At 38.0% G+C, this 22,609-nt stretch overlaps 1 protein-coding gene across 6 annotated transcripts in view; it reads left to right on the forward strand.

Moving 5' to 3' along the window:
- ss18l1 (SS18L1 subunit of BAF chromatin remodeling complex) overlaps window positions 1-19,515 on the forward strand; it is an 87,361-nt gene extending 67,846 nt beyond the window's left edge. For all 6 annotated transcript variants that reach the window (XM_033041925.1, XM_033041927.1, XM_033041930.1 and 3 more), the window contains one exon: window positions 17,189-19,515. In XM_033041925.1, the coding sequence (XP_032897816.1) occupies window positions 17,189-17,226 (38 nt within the window). In that variant the 3' untranslated portion in view covers window positions 17,227-19,515. The remainder of the gene's footprint in view (window positions 1-17,188) is intronic.
- Window positions 19,516-22,609: the final 3,094 nt, after the last annotated feature.

Below are 22,609 nucleotides of genomic sequence, written 5' to 3' on the forward strand. Positions count from 1 at the left end.
GGCCGGGTCGTGCTCCCGCCGGTGCGTTTCGTGCCTCTGGTTCTGGGGGGGGGTTGTGTGGCGGCTCCCAAGGGTCGTGCCATCATAGTGTCGAACCCCTCGGCACAGGAGTGGTTCAGTCCGGAGGCGGCCCTTAGCCAGAGGGTTTAAAGGCAGGGGTTTGGATGCCATCTTCCTCTCGTTTGGACTTCCCTACAACCGGGAGGAATATAATAAAAGATGCCTCTCAAAACACTGTACTTCGTGCCTACTTTTGAGACGCACGCACTACACCTCATTCAATATCACAAAAACATCTATGGGTATTTATCAAATTGATGTTAATCGGAGCATGCTGTAGGTAAATTGGCTGTTGCATTTCTTGTATTACAACATTTGTATGTTTTAACAGTGATTCTTTGATTATAAAGCATTTTGAAACATTTTTATGTTTTGAAAGATGCCAATCAATTCTTTTTTTCTGTTGCTGCGTACTTTAGCAGATGCCTTTATAAAATTTACAGAGAATTATGATGACCATTTTGCTAGTTATGGTATGCTTATTTGAGGGTAAAAAAGAATATCAGAATGATCTAATTGGATTGGATGACCTTTTACTAGCCTTACATGCTCCAGTTATATCAACTATTTGTGACGGTAATGCAAAATAAAGCTTCTCCTAATAGTTCCTAAATTGACGCTCAGTGAAGAGACAGAAGCAATGCCAGAATGAAATAACAATAAAAACAATGAAAGTTACTCTTCCAAGGCCAAGGCAAAATCATGTTGTAGAAACAGCAAAATAAATTTCATATGTGGCTGATTGTGCCATCACTGATCACCCGAGAGCTTGATACTATAACAAGTCCTCTCTACCCATCCTCTTGAAGAGCCCCAAAATACTGATACTTCCACAAAACTAGGTTGATGTAGCTATTGAATCCTTCAGAAAAAGCCAGATTAATCAAATGGCATGTTTGCTTGAGTACTCTGCTAATTTTTATTTTTATTCTTGTTTGATGACTATCGCAGTTACTCCAAATCAGTCCTTTACTCATTAGAAGTAAACTGTTGAAGTAGAAATACTTCAAATGTTAAAATTATTCTGAAATAAATGGATGTGGGGTTATTCTTCGTTTTCTTCCTCTCAAACAAAAGCACCAAAACTTAAATCCATTAAGACGGAAAGATTGTGCTCCAGAATAACCTACAATTCAATGCATGACAAAAAAACTGCATGATTTTTTTTCTATAATTTGTCTGCATTGTTTAAAACAAATGATAGCAAAAGCAACGTATGCAAGAATTGTGGCATTGTAAGAAAATTACACAGGGGTTTGATGTCCTTTTGGGTTCAATCCCAATCCTGGTAGGTGAAAAGTATGATTTGGATATTTCCAAGGTGTTTAAAAGTACAATTTTATGAACCAACATGCCAAGAATAGTAATAATCACCATTGTTTTAGAACTCGTATACTTTTGGATATTAGAGGCAATTACTGAATCTATCTGATCTGAATTTGAATACTACAAATGATAATTGGGCCCTTTTTTAAAATCTCAGATAGGATCATGGGAATGTAACAATTTTGTATACTTTTTGTATGTTGCTAGGTTTCTCCTTCAACTTTTTTCTCTCCACTCTTATTAAAGCAGTCCCTCAGTGCAGATTATAGTTTCAAAGTCACCAGCAGTTCCATATTCATCAACTTTTTTCAAAGGGCTATTTTCAAGAGTGTTCCTATTATAAAGGAATGACTCGGATCTGTCCATACATAATGTATACAGTGTCCTTTGGCATTCTTCCACATCTAGAATAGGAATATTTTATTGTCACATGTGACTAGGCACTGTGAAATTAGTTGCTTGCATACTCAATGTATACAAATAAAGCTATCATGTCATTAAAAGTGATCAAAATAAAATACCCGTACAATTGTTTTCTAATGTAAGGTGACATATGCCTAGACATTGCTTAGTATCATTACAATATGTTACTGGTGCATTTGGTGATTGACCAATGATTCTTTTATTTAAGAACACCTTGCTAGAAAATTCAGTAGCATAATAAGCATAAGGTGCATTTTTAAATAATCCCGAATGCATGTCCCTTTCTTAGAGTTGTCATCCAGTTTAGGTGATTGGGAGGTGTCAGCATTTCAGACTTTTTTGTGATACGTGGTAGACTTGTGAGGAGTGGGGGGGAATACTGCCAACTAGGGATGTGACTTGTGGTTGGGTCGAGTGTGTAAGTGGATTAATCAATCAATCAATCAATCAATCAACCTTTATTGTCATCTTGCAAGCAACAGTTGTACAGTGCAAAATGAAAAGACGTTTCCCAGGGAATACCGGAGCATCGCACATGAAATTTAAAACATTTCACACATAATAACACTAAAAACAATCCAGTCCCTGATGGAACAGTATAAATAGTTAAAAGCAGGTAAAACAACAACGTTAAAATATAGTAAAACCAATCATAAAAATGTCCGGGGCAGCTGATTTGAGTGGCCAGTGCCAGTTATTAAAGTGGCCAGTGCCAGTTATTAAAGTGTCCGTGCCAAGCCTCAGAATCAGGTGACTGTGAGAACAGAGTGACTGTTTAGCAGCCTCACAGCCTGTGGCAGGAAGCAGTTTAGCAGTCTTGTAGTCCGGGCTTTGATGCTGCGATATCTCTTGCCTGATGGCAGGAGATCCAGGTGTATGTGGAGGGGGTGCAGTTTGTCCTTAGAAGATTGTGGGTCGGGGAATGGTCAGTGGGCATGTTCCTTTATTTATTTATATTTTAACCCAAAAATAATTTATTCACTTATTTACAATAATATGTACAATACTAAATTATTCAAAACAAACCCACCACCACAATACAAGCAAAACAAATATTCTAAATAAGCTATTATACAACTATATCACCATCCTTATTAAGGATACATTCCACCCCCCACTATGCCCAACGGTCCTGGAAATCCCCCTGGGTGCCGATGGATGGCGCATAGTCCCTTTCTAGTACTACCCGGGTGCGGCCGTAACCCCGGAAAAGGGGTAGGCAGCTGGCTCGGGCAGAGCCGTCTTCCGCCTGGCGCCGTAACTCGCAGGTGGTCAGCTTGGCCAGGCCTAGGAGTAACCCAACCAGGACATCTTCGGCCTTACCGTCTCCTGTACGCACATGGTGTCCAAGTGGGCATGTCCTGGGTGGAGCCAAGGTTGCCTGGATGTTTATGTAAAGAGGTTTGGCATTGGGGGATTATTGGAGGTAAAGATTGTCGGAGATTAAGGATGTTTATCCTATCTTTTGAAAATTTTCTGCTAAATTCACACCCTGGGAAGAGCTTTTTTAACTATTGTCCTTTACCACAGATTGGTGAAGGAAACAAAATCTAATTTAAGGTTACATTTTCTGAAGAATACTACTTGTTTCAATTGGGAATTTTACTTCATTCACTGAATTTAGTTTTAAATTCCCTTGGATAGGCCATGTTCTATATTATCTTGGTTAATATCACCTCTAAATTAATACCAGTAAAGTACAGGTAATTTGATTGATGCTGCATTTTAATTTGTACGAGCTTGCAGTGCAGAAATTATTTGCTGTTTTTCGTAAAATACATCATTAGCTACATTTTCCTACATTAGTTTTCTAGTTTTTTGGGATACCCAGATGTCCTGAAAGTTGATTTGCTCTGTTAGGCCTCTTCTATTGATCTTTTTGCCTTTTAATTAATTATTTTTTAATTTGAGAAATGTTTCCGAGCTCTGTTGCTACTTGTTAACTAAGCATTGGCTTATGTGGTTCCACAGCAATAAGGACTTTTATGACTGTGTGAAACAACCTAAAGCTACCAGCCCTTTGCTGGACAGCTGCTTGGTTTCATGTTGGAGGCACAAAAGATTTGTGATCCCGTCCACAGAAAACATTACTTAATTGGTAACTCACAAGTGTAACAATAAAACCAGATTTTTTCAAAATAGATTTCCAAATTAGGCAGCATTGGTTCTTATGACTGAGATTTTGAATCCTATGGATCTTTAAAAGCAATTACCACCTTTAGTCAACAGCTCTGAACCATCACCATGTATTGCAGTGGCATCTGAAAGGAGTGTTAAATAAGTTCCAGAAATCTAAATCTTTAAATAATGCTGGAGCAATTTCTGCACAGCTTTTGATGATCAGCAACTGCCTCGGGCTTGCAACCAGTTTAATTCCTATTTTGCACTGACATTGATGCTGATCTCAAGCAAACTGTTTATCTACTGCTCCATTTCACTGAATCCAGACAGTGACGTGTCAGCCTAAAGGCTTTCTACAAAATATTTTCTCTATGGTGTATTTACCATCTTTTGTCCCTTTGTCAGTTTTGTTAAACAATTACTCTATAGTTGCCTCAAAGTATAATTTCAACCAGCAAGATCACATCTGATGCATGTTTTGCTTAAATATTTATCCTGGCTGAGATGTTTGATTTTTGATTGCAGTCAGCCTTATATTTCCTGAAAATTGAATATGTAATTTCTTGATGAAAATGCTAATGTAAGGATCGGAAAAAATATTTCAATTGTAGACCTGATTGATATATCACTCATGATGTTTCAGTTCCATCTTTGAGTCAGCACTGATATAAAATCTTGGACAATTTCAAGAATATAATTTAATATCAAGTGATATAATGGTAATGCTCAGTGACTGAAGCTATGGATAGGATTACAATAGATGTACTTAAAAATATTAGATGAAATATTTCCAATGTTCTGAAAAGGAAAGAAGTAGAAAAAGCAGAAGCATTGATCACAATACTTACCGTAAGTTCTCATTGGCTAATAGCTAATCTTAGATGACTTTAAGAAAGGTGAAGAGGGTCTCCGGGGAAAATATAGATCAGGAAGCCGAGTTTTGGCATTATTATGCCTTTCTGTTTTAATGAACAATTTAATCTCTTGATACAGGGATCAGCATTACAAATTTTGTGGATGATATAAAACTGTACAAAATCTGCATTATTATGAGAATAATTGTAAGTTTCATGTTGGTAAAGTAAGCAGAGACATGGCAGATGAGCACAAAATGGCAAAATATGAAAGTGGTAGATTGGATTGGATTGTTTATTATTGTCACTTGTACTAAGATAGAGTGAAAAGCTTTGTTTGGATGCTATCCATTCAAATCAAATAATACTATACATGAATACAATAAAGCTATTCACAAGTGCAACAGATAATGCAAAGAGAAAAAAAGAGTGCAGAATAGTCTTACAGCATCGTAGATTTTTGGAAAACAAAAGTAGAGTTTGCATTTATTACAATCCATTGTAATATGGTGTGCTATTGTAGGTTTTGGGGTACACTGATTGCTTGGCAAGAGTTTGGAACATGAGTGGATTTAGGGGATGGTGGATCAGGTGAAATGGAGAGAATTGGCAGTTCAGTAGGTGGGCTGCAGGCCCAGGGGGAGGGGAGAAGTCAGCCAGGGCATGATCAGGGGGAGGGGAGAAGTCAGCCAGGAGTCATGAGCTGGGAGCTGAGGTGGGAGTGACTTCAAAGGAAAACAGAAGTGAAATTAAATTTAAATTAAATTAAAAGGAACGCAGCACCATCCTACCCACCCACCCACCTCCTGCCCTTCCTCTATTTTAAAACTGCACTGCTGCAGGGACAGCAGTATTAATAAAAATGAAACAAGAAGCAAAAAGATGCAGATGCTGGAAATTATATATTACAATAGAAATTGTAATAGTCAGCGGATCAGTTATCATTTTCAGCTTAGTGACAATCAAAAGTTCAAATTGAAAAAGAAAATATTTTTGACCCCTACACTTTCTCATAGAATGTGGCGTAAACCTGAGCAGTACATCTTCGATCTTGGCATATTACAGGCTGTCAAGATTTGATATTGAATTTGATAGTTTGAGATAACCAGTCTTTCATATTTGTGTCAGAACCAGCCAGATCTGATATGAAATGATGTACAGGTATCATTAACTCAATTATTGGTCTACATTGATGCTACCTAATCTGCTGGGTATTTTCTTTATTTCAGATTATCAGCAACTGCTCTGTGCAGCATTTCATGGTTCCAGCAGGGCTTTGTTTTCTCTCCACTTATTGCCCTCTACTTGCAGTCATCCAGAAACATCAGCTATAATTTACAAGCATCCGGAATATAACAGTGCCTTGTGTCTGAAATTCTAGGCCTCTGTGATTTATAGATAGAGGAATAGAAATGGCAAATATTATTTAAACAAAGTAACAAATCATGATTGAAATATTATAGATTAAGAAAACATATATATAATGAAATGAGGCCTAATTAAGAATTGCCAACCTGCTTTTTTTTCAGTTGTATTTTTCACTCTTATTTTCCCTGTAACGTAGAAAGAGAGATTATGCTTGCTTTCCAATTATTCGGTAGTCTGCTAGTTGTTCTGAAGAATTGCTGATTAAAGTGTCACAAAGCCAAGAAGTTTCCTTCCCCTGTGCCTTGATTCTGGAGATATTGTAACAGAGGTAAAACAGTTATAATGGGTGACTTCAATCTACATATAGATTGGGTGAGTCAAATTGGCAGGGGTGCTGAGGAAGAGGATTTCTTGGAATGTTTGCGGGATAGTTTTCTAAACCAACATGTAGAGGAACCAACGAGAGAGCAGGCTATTCTAGACTGGGTATTGAGTAATGAGGAAGGGTTAGTTAGCAGTCTTGTTGTGCGTGCCCCCTTGGGCAAGAGTGACAATAATTGAGTTCTTCATTAGGATGGAGAGTGACATAATTAATTCAGAAACAAGGGTTCTGAACTTAAAGAAAGGTAACTTTGAGGGTATGAGATGTGAATCGGCCAAGATAGACTGGCAATTGATTCTTAAAGGGTTGACGGTGGATATGCAATGGAAGGCATTTAAAGACTGCATGGATGAACTACAACAATTGTTCATCCCAGTTTGGCAAAAGAATAAATCAGGGAAGTCAGTGCATCTGTGGATAACAAGGGAAATCAGGGATAGTATCAAAACAAAAGATGAAGCATACAAATTAGCCAGAAAAAGCAGCCTACCAGAGGACTGGGAGAAATTCAGTCCAGCAGAGGAGGACAGAGGGCTTAATTAGGAAAGGGAAAATAGATTATGAAAGAAAACTGGCAGGGAACATAAAAACTGACCGCAAAAGCTTTTATGGATATGTGAAGAGAAAAAGATTAGTTAAAACAAATGTAAATCCCTTGCAGTCAGAAACAGGTGAATTGATCATGGGGAACAAGGACATGGCAGACCAATTGAATAACTACTTTGGTTCTGTCTTCACTAAGGAAGACATAAATAATCTGCCGGAAATAGCAGGGGACCGGGGGTCAAATGAGATGGAGGAACTGAGTGAAATCCAGGTTAGCCTGGAAGTGGTGTTAGGTAAATTGAATGGATTAAAGGCCGATAAATCCCCAGGGCCAGATAGGCTGCATCCCAGAGTACTTAAGGAAGTAGCCCCAGAAATAGTGGATGCATTAGTGATAATTTTTCAAAACTCTTTAGATTCTGGAGTAGTTCCTGAGGATTGGAGGGTAGCTAATGTAACCCCACTTTTTAAAAAGGGAGGGAGAGAGAAAACGGGGAATTACAGACCAGTTGGTCTAACATCGGTAGTGGAGAAACTGCTAGTCAGTTATTAAAGATGGGATAGCAGCACATTTGGAAAGTGGTGAAATCATTGGGCAAAGTCAGCATGGATTTATGAAAGGTAAATCATGTCTGACGAATCTTATAGAATTTTTCGAGGATGTAACTAGTAGAGTGGATAAGGGAGAACCAGTGTTGTGTCTGGACTTTCAGAAGGCTTTCGACAAGGTCCCACATAAGAGATCAGTATACAAACTTAAAGCACACGGTATTGGGGGTTCAGTATTGATGTGGATAGAGAACTGGCTGGCAGACAGGAAGCAAAGAGTAGGAGTAAACGGGTCCTTTTCAGAATGGCAGGCAGTGACTAGTGGGTTACCGCAAGGCTCAGTGCTGGGACCCCAGCTATTTACAATATATATTAATGATTTGGACGAGGGAATTGAATGCAACATCTCCAAGTTTGCGGATGACACGAAGCTGGGGGGCAGTGTTAGCTGTGAGGAGGATGCTAGGAGGCTGCAAGGTGACTTGGATAGGCTGGGTGAGTGGGCAAATGTATGGCAGATGCAGTATAATGTGGATAAATGTGAGGTTATCCACTTTGGTGGCAAAAACAGGAAAGTAGACTATTATCTGAATGGTGGCCGATTAGGAAAAGGGGAGATGCAACGAGACCTGGGTGTCATGGTACACCAGTCATTGAAAGTAGGCATGCAGGTGCAGCAGGCAGTGAAGAAAGCGAATGGTATGTTAGCATTCATAGCAAAAGGATTTGAGTATAGGAACAGGGAGGTTCTACTGCAGTTGTACAGGGTCTTGGTGAAACCACACCTGGAGTATTGCGTACAGTTTTGGTCTCCTAATCTGAGGAAAGACATTCTTGCCATAGAGGGAGTACAGAGAAGGTTCACCAGACTGATTCCTGGGATGTCAGGACTTTCATATGAAGAAAGACTGGATAGACTCGGCTTGTACTCGCTAGAATTTAGAAGATTGAGGGGGGGATCTTATAGAAACTTACAAAATTCTTAAGTGGTTGGACAGGCTGGATGCAGGAAGATTGTTCCCGATGTTGGGGAAGTCCAGAACAAGGGGTCACAGTTTAAAGATAAGGGGGAAATCTTTTAGGACCGAGATGAGAAAAATCATTTTTCACACAGAGAGTGGTGAATCTCTAGAATTCTCTGCCACAGAAGGTAGTTGAGGCCAGTTAATTGGCTATATTTAAGAGGGAGTTAGATGTTGCTCTTGTGGCTAAAGGGATCAAGGGGTATGGAGAGAAGGTAGGTACAGGATACTGAGTTGGATGATCAGCTATGATCATATTGAATGGCGGTGCAGGCTCGAAGGGCCGAATGGCCTACTCCTGCACCTATTTTCTATGTATAAGATCTCTATAGGAGGCTCTCCAGCCTACACTCACACTATTTAATAATATTCAGTAATATCCTTTGCATCAGTGGCATTTAGAGTCACCAGCTTTATATCCTCCTTTTGTGATTGAGCATATTTAGGGATGATGGAAACTATGCTTCTCACAAAATTACAGAGAACAGCTGATGTTTCTGGATCATAACCCAACCTGTGAGCCTTCTGTTTAAAGTTTCAGTGAGACTATGGCAGTAGATTGGAGGCAGATTGATCTTTTAAAGTCAAATTGAATAATTTGATTCATTCAGAAAATTTTGACCTAGGCAGTGACACTTCAACTTCAACAACTGTGCAAAATTAATTTTATCCAGAGTTGATCTTACTAGTGATCCCTTTTGAAGGAAATTGAAGGTGGCATTTCTGAGTCTCATCTACAGCTGATGATGTCCATCTTGGTGATGAAGACGTGAACCACCACATAATCAGCAATTTTATTGCTGAACTAAAATAAATATGCAAAAACCTGTTTTTGATCCAGAGACAAACCGAAGATTCATGTGATTCCTAATTGGACCTCTCACAATTCAACACGATTTCTACACTTTGCTGCCCAGCACTGAGAAAGGCATCCGTCCTTGAAGTGGCATTCCTGGTGGCACATTGCAGCTCCCATGGTGGAGGCATCTATGACATTCATCCAAAGAGACATGCAACAGGTGAATGCAAAGATGGAGTTCACCCTCCAGAGGGTTGGGGGACCCACAGGTCTGCTACAAAAAGAATCCGGAAGCTGGTGGCCACAATAGTCTTCACACATAAAAATCCCTTCACAAAGGATCAACGTGAAAATAAATTTCATGTTCACAAAATTTGTCATGGAGATCTGTAAAATATTACATAGAAAAGTACAGCACAGTAACTAGACCTTCAGCCCACAATGCATGTGCCAAACATGATGCCAAGCTAAATTAAACTCCTCTGGCTGCACATGATCCATATCGGTATCTAAAAGTCTCTTAATAACCCCTATTGTATCTTCTTCCACCACCATCCCTGACAGTGCATTCCAGGCACCCTTCGCTCTCTGTAAACCTACTTGGCCCACACATCTCCTTTCTTCTTTCCCCCTCTGACCCTAAAGCTATGCCCTCTAATCTTTATCATTTCCATCGTGGGAAAAATGTTCCAATTATCCATCCTATCTATGCCTCACATGATTTTATATGCTTCCCTTAACCCCTGCTTAAGAAAAAAGCATGTAAAGCGTGTTCATGCAAAGGTGTTAGTTCTTTAAATGAAAAGCTATTTATCAAGAACCACAGAAATGTTATAGCAACCCATTAAGTATTTGGAACAGTGATTCAATCAAATATGTTAAAATCTCTGCAGATAGATCTGGAGGATATGAGAGATTTTTAGATGTCATCTAGGAATATTTCATCATTGCTATACTGGATTGGTACTAATATAGAGCATGTAGAGTGGGTTAGTTGGTGTGCATTAGGGATTACAATTTTGCATGCTTCTTAAAAAAAGCATCTTCCTGTCAGGGTTTCTCAGATGGTTCTTCCACTCTTCATCCAGATGTGCGATGAGGCTGTGGGTATTGTGAAAGGAACCATCCTTCTCCTGATCCTTCTGCTCCTGCTGCTTTTCAGGCTTTGCTTCATGGCTCTCAGGCTCTGGGTCTCTTTGATGCTATTCAATTGTTCCAGTGAGACTGTTCCATGGCAATAGTTGTGGGGAGCTTTGAGCAATAATGTACAACAAGGTGGAATTGTGTGGTGTGTGATGACTAATGTTAATAGATGCATGCCTGAAGCTGAGAATGAGTCAGATATAATAAAGTAAAACTGACTTGTCCAAGTTCTTAATTATTGCAGTTTCATCCAAAAATGATTACTGGTGCCACCCACCCTGGGTAAAATAGAATGTTGCCTGATTGAGAGGTAAAAAAGTACCAATTATGATCTAGTCTAACCTAGCATATTCTTAAGAAGTCACTGGTGATTTTTCATTTTAATATAGCAAGTATTCAGATACGTATTTTCCTGCTTCTCACAGCCTTTACCATTGACTAAATGTCTTGGCATTTAAAACTCCTAGGAATGAGTAGAAACGATTTTCCCACAAATGCTACATCCATAAAGATATTGGGTCTAAGTCTCAGTGGCTTTTTATCCCCATTCACTCTTCTGTTACTCTCAAATCTTTTGTCAAATTCACATTGAATTTTCTTATGAAAGACACTCTACTGTGTAAAATTAAGGATAGTCGAAAACCAAGATATCCCACTTTGCCTTCTCTTGATCCTCCTTTGCTTTCAGTCAGATTCTTTACATTACGTGAACTAGTTACGTTAATTTATTGCACTCTAACAAGTGCAACTGTGGAGAGGCACAGACAATGGCCCACTACTGACTTGTGGTGGAGAGACATGCACTGCGGACGATCTCCGCAGAGGCACAGATGTGGCACTGGCTGTGGCAAAGCAATGGCAGAACGTCGTCTGACACACGAGCGAACTAATTGTATATTTATGTTATTGCATTGAGTGTGAGCATAAGTGAGTAAAATGGCATATGAAGGACCACTACATCTTTGTTTCACAAAAATAGGACATTCTTTAACTCTTGTAGTCCTTTTAAATGAACTGCACCTGTGAAATCGCAATGCTGAGGTTTTATTTGCAGTTTCTTCCATTGCTCAATACTCAACATAAAATGTTGAATGAAAAGCTTTTGTAATTTTAGCAGATGAAAGCAACTAAGCTAAAGCCGCTGTCCCACTTTCACGACCTAATTGGCAACCTCTGCCGAGTTTGCCCTTGACTCGTACTCGCAGCATGGTCGACACGAGGTTGTAGGAGGTCTTCGTAACTATTCCTCATGCTTGTGAGTGGTCTCCACGTACTCATGGCCTCAAGTAGGAAGTGGCGTTTTTTCCAGCCTGATAAAAAATGTCCATGGGTAAAAGAAAGGTTGGCATGGAAAAAATTGATACTTTTTACTCGTAGGTAGGTTGTAGTAGGTCATGATGGTAGTCGTAGGTAGTTGCAGATAGTCGTAGGTTGGTGACTGGCCTGAGAAAAAAAATGCAAACATTACATCATTTTATCATGTGATCATTTTCCACTTGTCGCTAGTCGTAGTTGGTCTTAGGTGTGGAAGACTGAGGTCGAGGGGGGTCGTAGGAGGTCTTTTACTTTGGTGAGTCAACACGACCTTGACATTTTTTTCAACTCGTCTAGAGTCTTCTAAACTTGTGGATTAGGTCCTCCAAGTGGGACAGGCCCTTCAGGTTCTTTTCTTTCAATTTATTTCTGTGTTCATTATTAATAGATTTTCAAAATAAATCCTTATTGCTCAGAGGACCTGATTGTAATTTCAATATAGACACCCACTGAAATCATTTAAGGTCTTCTTCCTTGATAATCACCTTTTCTAAAAGATAAGGACTTCCAGCCATGTAATATGTATCTCTCATCAAATTCTCTGGATTGATACTGTTGCTAAAAGTACTCCTTAATTTTGTATTGTCCCTAGATTTTTTCAGGTGTTAAATTCTGATCCCAAACGTCACTTATTGAGCAGCTTTGGCACTTTGGGACTATTAAATCCTGTTGGTCTTTCTTGGGATTAAGGTCCTATTTCTTCTGATTTATGGGAAAGAATATAAATACAAATACAAGTATTTGAATGATCTCATTTCGAATTAGTGGCTTGCTGGAAATTAGCAAGATTCAAAATAAGTTTGATGGCAAAATAACATTAATTTGGACCACTTTTAGAGTAATTTACTACTTGTGTTGAGATTTTTGTGAGAAAACACATTTTGCAACCAATGTCGGAAGATCTTGTTAACTTAAAATTATTAAAAAGACAAATCCCAGTTTAGTCATGCAAGGGATCCAGAGGCGTGAAGGTAAACTGCTGAGTGCATTATCTAAGATAGCATTACCCACCAAATCAAAAGATGATATAATCCAACAGCTCACAGATGATTAGTTGTTAATTTTTTTTTCTGTATCTTTCTACTTGACAGCACTTTACCAGACCTGATGAGTTGAGAGATTTTAAACGAATGAATATTCTTGTTGCATTAAATTGGCAAAAAAATGGATTTGCATTGATTCTTCTAATGTTTGCAGTAAATTTGACAAGGTTATTAAAAAAAATTCTGTTTTTTCTATTACTTTGAGAATTTTATTTGCCGATATATTTTGAAAATGAAATTGATTTTATTTAATATTGCATGGGGATAGTTCAAAATAAGTTAGCAGTGGCTTTAAGTAACAAACATGTAGGTTACTTTTGACAATCTTTATAAATCCCCATTATAAATGTTTACTTTGCACCCCATATATGGTAGTTTAGTTTATCTTGGAGCAATTTGATCCATTCCCTATCTTCTCCAACCTTGTTAAAAATCCCCATGTTACCAAAAATGTTTATCATTTTATATCCTCAGGAAAAGCATTTCATTGTTGGCACCAGATTCAATTGAGTCGATTAGATTGTGCATTAAAATTGAATATCTGTGTACACAGTGCAGAACTTATTTTCAACATAACATTTTGAGATTAGTGTTGCTATAACATGCTGTGTGAGAGATGTAACGCGACAGGGGTTTTATACAGTAATTTCTTCACACAGTAAGTCTCTAAAGGTAAAAATTCTGTCAGAAATATACAGATAGAAATTATGTAATAGTGAAACACTTTTGGGAGCATTGACCAGCAACTTGTATGCCATGAGTTGCAAGCAGAATTCCTAACACTCCTTATGGTTAGATGAGATGAGTTGAGGGAGAAAAGTTTTGAAAATGGCTTAGAAACTGTTTGCAAAGTCTTGCACGCGAAAAAAAGTTCCTGATTTTTTTACAATGGTGCTGACTATTTTTTACTACTTTGTACTTCTGAACAGCTATTGGGAGTTGTGAAAACACAAAATACTGTGGATGCTGGAAATTGGGGGGGGGGGGGGGGGAACAGAAAATGTTGGATACATTCAGCTACATCTGTGGAGAAAGAAGTAGAGTTAAGGCCTGTCCTACTTAAGCGACCTTTACAGGGATTGCCGGCACCTGTGATAGGTCGCCGAAAATTTCAACATATTGAAAATTCAGCGGCGACCAGAAAGACGCTACGACCTCTCACGACCATACAGGTGACCCCTGGCCACATGTCGCGGGCGACCTCTCATGATCATAGGAGACCTCTCACGACCACACAGCCTTTATGGTCATGAGAGGTCTCCAAAGAGTCGTAGCGTCTTTCTGGTCGCTGCTGAATTTTCAACATGTTGAAAATTTCGGCGACCTAGCATGGGTGCCGGCAGTCGCCTATAAAGGTCGCGTAAGTGGGACAGGCCCTTTAACATTTTGAGTCAATGACCTTTCATGATCAGTACTTTATCAAAGCCAACAAATGAAACATAAACCATCGAGGGAGAACAAGATAAAAAAGGACCCAATGTAAATTCTGTCAGAGGCAGAGCCGCTTCAAGGTGGCATTTACTGAAAGAGAAGTCGCAGAGAAATAAAGAGTAATAAAAAAAGTGTACATGCTGGAAACCTGAAATAAAAGTAGAAAAGTCTGGAAGTATCCAGCAGGTCAAGCAGCATCTGTGGAAAGAAACAGTTACCATTTCAGATCAATGAAAAATCATTTTAACTGAATGTTTTGATAAGGCATTTGAAAATATGCCATTAGTAATCAACAATGTTAACATTTTCTGTAGTTAAATTATATATAGAAGGCTAGAAATATCGATGTGAAAAAAAAAGTTACATAATAAAGATATTTAATAGTAATGTATTTTTGAACCAACCTTTTTTAAACAGAATTTATATGTAGTTCATATGGTGTATAGTGGTAAGTAGAAATGTGTTTCCTTTGTCAATTATGTGATATAGTTAGGCATCAGGTTGTACCCGTTGCTGAAATTTGGTTTTATTAGGTTCTATTGATTTCGGTGGAATAAATGTGGTAACCTGAGCATAGTAGACTTACATTACTTCATGTTTCATTCCACACTTTGGATTTAAAATTAATTTTTATATCAATGTCTTCTGAGGTCTGGATTTATATTATAGAAAATACGGGTTCAAATTCAACCATAGCAGTTTGAAAATTAAAAATAATTTAAATATAAAAAGTAATTGGTGTCAGTATAAACAACTATGAAGCTATTGGATCATACTATAGAACCAATTGTTTGAACTAATTGTCTTTAAGGAAGGCACCTGTAACTCATGTTATAACAATATAGTTGATTCTCAACTGCACACTGAACGGGCCACATATTTAATTGGCAGTTATATTTGATCATTGTGGCAATTTCAGTGATTCTAAAAGCATCCCTACGGTGCCTCCTCGGGGCAACAAAAATAATCCTTGATGACTTTATCCTCATCCAGAGAATGTATTTATTTAAAAAACCCAAGATGTAAGGAGATGGCTTCTCTCTGTGACTTTGGACATTGAGAGTGTTGTTAGTTGTTTCAGAAGCATGAATAACACACACCTAGCTTACTGAAGAACATACAGTGCTCTCCATAATGTTTGGAACAAAGACTCGTCATTTATTTATTTGCCTCTGTACTCCACAATTTGAGATTTGTAATAGAAAATATCACAGGGTTAAAGTGCATATTGTCAGATTTTATTTAAAAAAAAGGCATTTTTATACATTTTGGTTTCACCATGTAGAAATTACAGCTGTGTTTATGCATAGCCCCCCCCCCCCCCCCCCCCCCCCCCCCATTTCAGGGTACCATAATGTTTGGGACCTGTCCGACAGATCAGAAACACTCCTCAGGAGTCAGGTGTGGATTTGTCAATAACCAGCGTCCGCAGAAGACTTCATGAACAGAAATACAAAGGCTACTCTGCAAGATGCAAACCACTGGTTAGCCGCAAAAATAGGATGGCCAGGTTACAGTTTGCCAAGAAGTACTTAAAGGACCAACCATTGATCTGGAAAAAGGTCTTGTGAACAGATGAGACGAAGATCAGAGAATCAGAGCAAAGTATGGAGGAGAGAAGGGACTCCCCAAGATCCAAAGCATACCACCTCATCTGTGAAACACGGTAGTGGGGGTGTTATGGCCTGGGCATGTAGGGCTGCTGAAGGTACTGGCTCACTTATCTTCATTGATGATACAACTGCTGATGGTAGTAGAATAATGAATTCTGAAGTGGATAGACACATCCTATCTGCTCAAGTTCAACCAAATGCCTTAAAACTCATTGACCGTCGGTTCATTCTACAGTGACAATGATCCCAAACATACCGCTAAAGCAACAAAGGAGTTTTTCAAAGCTAAAAGATGGTCAATTCTTGAGTGGCCAAGTCAATCACCCGATCTGAACCCAATTGAGCATGCCTTTTATATGCTGAAGAGAAAACTGAAGGGGACTGGCCCCCAAAACAAGCATAAGCTAAAGATGGCTGCAATACAGGCCTGGCAGAGCATCACCAGAGAAGACATCCAGCAACTGGGGATGTCCATGAATCGCAGACCAAGCAGTCATTGCATGCAAAGGATGTGCAACAAAATACTAAACATAACTACTTTCATTTACATGACATTGCTGTTTCCCAAACATTATCGTGCCCTGAAATGGGGGGATTATGTATAAACACTGCTGTAATTTCTACATGGTGAAACCAAAATGTATTAAAATACCCTTTATTATAATCTGACAATGTGCACTTTAACCACATGTGATTTTTTTTCTATTACAAATCTCAAATTGTGCAGTACAGAGTAAAATAATTAAATGATGGGTCCTTTGTTTTGTAGCCTCTGTATTTCTGTTCATGAAGTCTTCTGTGGACAGTGGTCATTGACAAATCCACACCTGACTCCCGAAGAGTGTTTCTGATCTGTCGGACAGGTGTTTGAGGATTTTTCTTTATTATAGAGAGAATTCTTCTATCATCAGCTGTGGAGGAACTATGTATAAACACAGCTGCAATTTCTACATGGTGAAACCAAAATGAATAAAAATTGCCTATAATAAAATCTGGCAATGGGCACTTTAACCACACATGATTTTTTTCTATTACAAATCTCAAATTGTGGAGTACAATGGCAAATAAATAAATGATGGGTATTTGTCCCAAACATTATGGAGGGCACTGTATTTGGTTAATTTCACATTATTGTATTTGTCGTATCAATTTTATTGTCAATTCATTGATGTTGGGTTATTTTTCTTCTCACAGGCACAGTACGGAAACTACCAGCAATAGGCAACAGCTGATTGTCACCACTGAAACAGTCATGTATACTACTTTGAGTTTTTTTTTACAGAGTACAATAAAGCATGGACTGTCATATTTCATGTCTGAGAGATAGCTCAAAGCAGCTTCTGGTTGTAGTAGAAATTTTCATCCTTTTCATGGTGAATAGTACCATTGCACTACCAATGACAAGCCAATGCGTAATAGTTTTAGAATTGGTGCTGTGAATATTGTATGTTTTAAATTGTTGCACTGTTGTACAATTGCATCTGTTAATAGGATTTCAAGTTGATTATTAGTGCCCTTCCAATGATCCACCACAGAAACATGAGATGGGTTTAAAAGTTTGCAGATGCTCTCTGAAACAGTGAATTCCCCTGTTGATTTAAGCATCTGTGGTTATACTAAAATTTGCACTAAGATTTGTTTCTTCCATTTTTAATGCAGTATCTGAATATTGGATATAGGTCACTAAATGTCACTTGTGTTTTTAGTAAAAACTGATTTGAAAGCAACATGTTAAGTTTGTGCACGAAGTTTGCAGTTGCATTTACCAATGAACAAAACTTTGTAGGTAGTTTAATGGAAAGCACGTGTCACCTTGGCCATAAACCTTACACCCTGGATAGGACAGCGGTAGTTACTGTTCTTACATTTGATTTCTCTGAGGAAGGCAGTATATTCTGTACATAATTCCTATCGCATGTGTTAAAATTGGCATTGATAATTCCTCACAAACTTTTTTAGACATGTGACACTGAGTAAGTGTTATTGCATTGAGAATGGTGTCAAAGCCAAGATACAAAGTAAAATAGCATGAAAGAAACGAGGGCCTCAAAAGGGCAGGATAAAAGTGATTTTCAGTTGATAATAGTTTTCAAGAATAATGTACACAGAAAATAATGATGAATCATGCAATTTTTTTTAGTATGGTATTTTCCTATTATTGCCTTGGGTATGATTTTTGAAAAGTATCACAGAACAATTGATTCTAAGAATGTTGTATTTGAGTGTGCAATTTGTCATACAACTGAGTAATGAAGATTGTGTGTGTGTGTGTATATATATATATATATATATATATATATATACACACAATCTTCATTATAAGCAGTTAATGCTGTTGAGCTGTAATAATTTAAACTCAATCACTCCAAATTGTTTTCATGTTTGCAATGATCATGCAGGAATTTTACCGTGGTTGGGTAATTTTGATATTTTTCTTTTGTAGTTTTGTTGAAAGTTGTCTTCATTTTTTAAGCTGTGTTACAGGGCTACACTGGTTCTGGATTAGAAATCAAGTTTTGTTACAGATGACCTGCTTGACTCAAGGCACTGGTTTTCTTCCATCAGAAGACCAATCGTTTGTTCTAAGACTCTATGCTGTATAGACACATTCAGTCAAGTCACCAGGCTATAAGTAAATGGGAAACCTGTTATTAATCAGTCCACTTTAATTGTAGGGAAGGGTCAGTCAGTCTATCTGTTTTAATACCTGATCAGTGTTGGCAGCAATTATAAATACCTCTATAAATTGGACCACGCCATTTCTGAACCAAGAAACCTCCCAAGAGCAGAGACTGGGAACAGTTGAGATAAAGTCTGAGAAATGTGTTAAAATAAATGTGTACATTTACTTCCATATTTAACTTTGTGTTTAACCAGAGAAGTGTGTACTTTATAAAAAAAATATTCAAGGGAATGATGAAGTATTCTAAAACACAGTCCAAAGTTAATCAGATTATGTAAATATTAAAAGCATTAATTCCAGAATGCACCAGCTTATGTAACTGGAGGATCTTTGTGTAATGTGGGAATGCGAGGACATGTGATTAATGAGCACTGGAAGCTAAACTATTTGTTGTAAAAAAAAGTTGTATTTCAATGTACAATCACATGAACATTTTGCATTTCATTTGCTGATAGAGCCAATGTTGTTTTTGTCTTGCTGTTAAACAGCCAAATTGCTAAAATACAGATTGTACTGTGACAATCACCTGCTTGTTTTCAAGAAACAAAAAACTTGAGATTTTAGTAATACAGAATTTTTTGATGAAATCTGTTGTAATGTAATACGTTAAGTCTTTTCCTTCTCATCATTATCTAATAAAACACTAACCACTGAGTAGATGTTTGTGTACCTCTGTAAATAGAGGCAATTGCTGTTTTAAATTAGTGACCAACAGGCTTTGATGTAAGTACAAGTGAGTTGAATTGTCTTGCCTGTACAAGAAATTTCATGTTGCTATTTAAAGTTGTTACATTTTAATCTCCAAAAGAATCTAATAAATAACTGAGTTCATTGTTAATGTACTATTCGTATGTAACTATCCATTGAATTGGATTCATTATTCAATCTTTTCATCGAAACAAAATGACTGATGGATCTGATCAAAAATTATCTCGTAATTCACCAGATTTTGAGATAAGGCTGGAAAAAACCTGGCAGCACAGACAAGGTATGGATTATCTTTATTTTTCAAGGTATTGATATGACAGTGTTGCTTGATGTGCGAGTACCAAATAATGTCATGGTAGAAATTCAGAATATTGAAGTGGAATCCTAAAAATACACTGCTTCTGAAAATACATCTAGACTTCTTTGTGACACATCAGTTAGGTGTAATTTAATTATAATGCAAGATTAACAATCAAAAGGCCTTGGTTCAAATTCCAGCACAGTATGGCTTGAAGCTGAGTTCAAGTCTATCAATTTGTCAGCTGGCAGGAATGACTACAAATGCTGTTGACTTGTAATTTTTAAAATGCCATTGAATTTCTCTTCAAAGGAAATCTCCCATTCAAACTTGCTCTTGTATCCTCTGCATTATATGCATACAACCTGTATTGCTTTACTAATACCCAAAAAACAAATTTGGGAAATTCTAAACAGTGGCCATTCATTATTCAATCCCCCAAAGTTTTCTGGTGAGGGGAGGGTTAAACTTGCTTTCAAATGCCCTGAACTATCAAATCAAAACTCTACTGAGTGTATACAATTATTACATGGCGCTTTTAATGATTCTTTATCTGTCATTGCAGACATATTACACATAGAATGATCAAAACCATTTGCAAATACAACTTCAGTTTGTTGACTATCTTCAAATGTAATCCAGGTTGTGTGTCTGTTGCAGTAGTGACGAAGTGCTGCACTCCCAGAGATCCATGCTTAAGGAGAGACATTAAACCAGTGAACCCTGCCTCTGGATGTGAAGGATACTAGTGTTAGTAGGCACATTGGACCATCTCCTGGTATCTTGGCCAGTACTTAATCCTCTTGTGGCACTTTAAATAGATGACCTAGCCATATTTAATAAGTGTAGCATCTTGCTTTATGCAGGTTAGCTGCTGTGTTATTTTGCATTACATCTGCAATACCTGAGGGCAGTTGAATAAAATGTTCCCACCCCTGCAGATTGATGGTCCTTGAGGCAGATTCAAGCAGGTTTGACAGCAATTTTACTCCAGCCTACATCAAAAGAGTGCCAAAGATTCTACCAAGTTTTTCTGAGGACAATTCATAGGTGTCAGGAATTTGGACAGAGGTCCGGGAGAGGCCAAAGGAAGGTGTTGGTTTGGGGCTAGTGCTTCCTCTTTCTGAGAAAGTGTGTGTCAATGTGCTAGGATAGGAGATTATAAGGGTGGATGTGAGGGAAAAGGAGGATGAGGCTGAAGGTGGGAGGAACAATTGAGTGGGTGAATGATTAAAGAGGAATTGAGGAAGAAGGAAAGGGATTAGGAAAGGGTGGCAGAAGAAGAGGCTGTGCACAGGAACATCTGTTTTTGATATGTGTAAGCAGCAGAGTCTAGTCACCAATTTTCTTGGACCTTCAGTTAGAGGAAAGACCATGCTTTGTCAATATCCCTGTCTGACAAGAGGTTTGCAATGATCACCTTATATTAAAAGATTCACAAAAGACAGTTCCTTGAAATTTGACTAATATCAAGTAACCGTCAATCCTGAGAGACTGCCCAAGTATTATCATGATTAATAGGACGCTGTTTCTAGTCATGTCTGAGAAGAAAATGTTGTTTCATACCTGAGCCTGCTGTAATGGTTTTCCGAAAATATAGTTAAACATTGATTCTTGCTGCTATATTCTCTCCCTTGAAAATTCAGCCATAATCGGTTGTTCATAATTTAGATTCAAATGTTCCAGTTTCATCCTTGTTGCAACTTTGATCTCTCGTGCTCTCTTTGTTTCATCGTTGTGCATTTTGAAATAAAACATCTTACTGCTCAACTATATAGAACATGCTTTGAGTTAGTATTACTGTTGTGACTTTTTGAACTGAGTGGGGAGGCCGAAGCTGGTTACTATAAAAGTCATAGTGTCATGCATGCATGGTCTTTGTAGTCTTTATTTGTAAAGGGAAGTAGTCATTGTCTCGAAAACCCTCTTGGTAGAATCTCCAAACTATATTGAATTTATATTATTTTAAATACCAAGATCCAATAAATGATTAACTAAAGTTTTAGTTACCAAGCTTTAACATTTTGAGTGTAGACAAGTAACTTTGCAGAATTACATATTTATAATGGGAGCATATTGTAGTTGCCAAGACGCTTCTGAATATTCAAAAATCTTTGCTGGGACACAAAAATTCAATCGAATGGGCTAAAAGCTTCCGAGGACAAGGACCCAGATACCCAACATTAATGTTATGAAACACTTGGTACTGCAGATGCTGGAATCTTGCATAGAACATAAAGTGTTGCTGTTACTCAATGAGTCAGGCAGCATCTCTGAAGGACATGAATATGTGACATTTCAAATTTGTGTCCATCTTCAGAAATGACTTGTGAGAACTGACTCTTGAGTCCATAAGTAACCCAATTATTGATTTACAGACAAATGTGCCTAGGGCCATGCTTTATCTGCCATGGGACAAAATAAGCCTGGTCTGGAAGCTTCCTTCATCTTTATCACATTGGTGTGAAATAACTTAAGCTGACGATTTCTGAATTGATCCAGGCCAATTCATATACTTAGCTGTCTTAGGTAGATACCCTGTCTGTTTGTCTGCCTTTGCTTTTCATTTCAAACTGATTTTTGCATCCAGTGTACATGAGACTTTGTGAAGATTGTTCGTTTTGAATTAATGGCAGCTACTACACAACTTTCTAATCCCTGAATAATTCTCAACAATTGCTATTGGTTTGTTATTGTCACATGTACCGAGATGTAGTGAAGGACTTGGTTTTGCATGCTATCCAGGTAAATCATTGTATATATGAGTACAATCAAGTAGTCTGAAGACTGGTCCCAACCCAAAACATTCCTATCCATCTCCTCCACTGATGCTGAATTCCTCCAGCACTTTTGTGTTCCATACACGAGTATAACAGGTAGTGCAATGAGAAAAATTACCAGAATGCAGAATATAGTGCTCCAGCAT

This window comes from Amblyraja radiata, chromosome 23, assembly GCF_010909765.2.
Source record: "Amblyraja radiata isolate CabotCenter1 chromosome 23, sAmbRad1.1.pri, whole genome shotgun sequence".
Lineage (NCBI taxonomy): Eukaryota > Metazoa > Chordata > Chondrichthyes > Rajiformes > Rajidae > Amblyraja > Amblyraja radiata.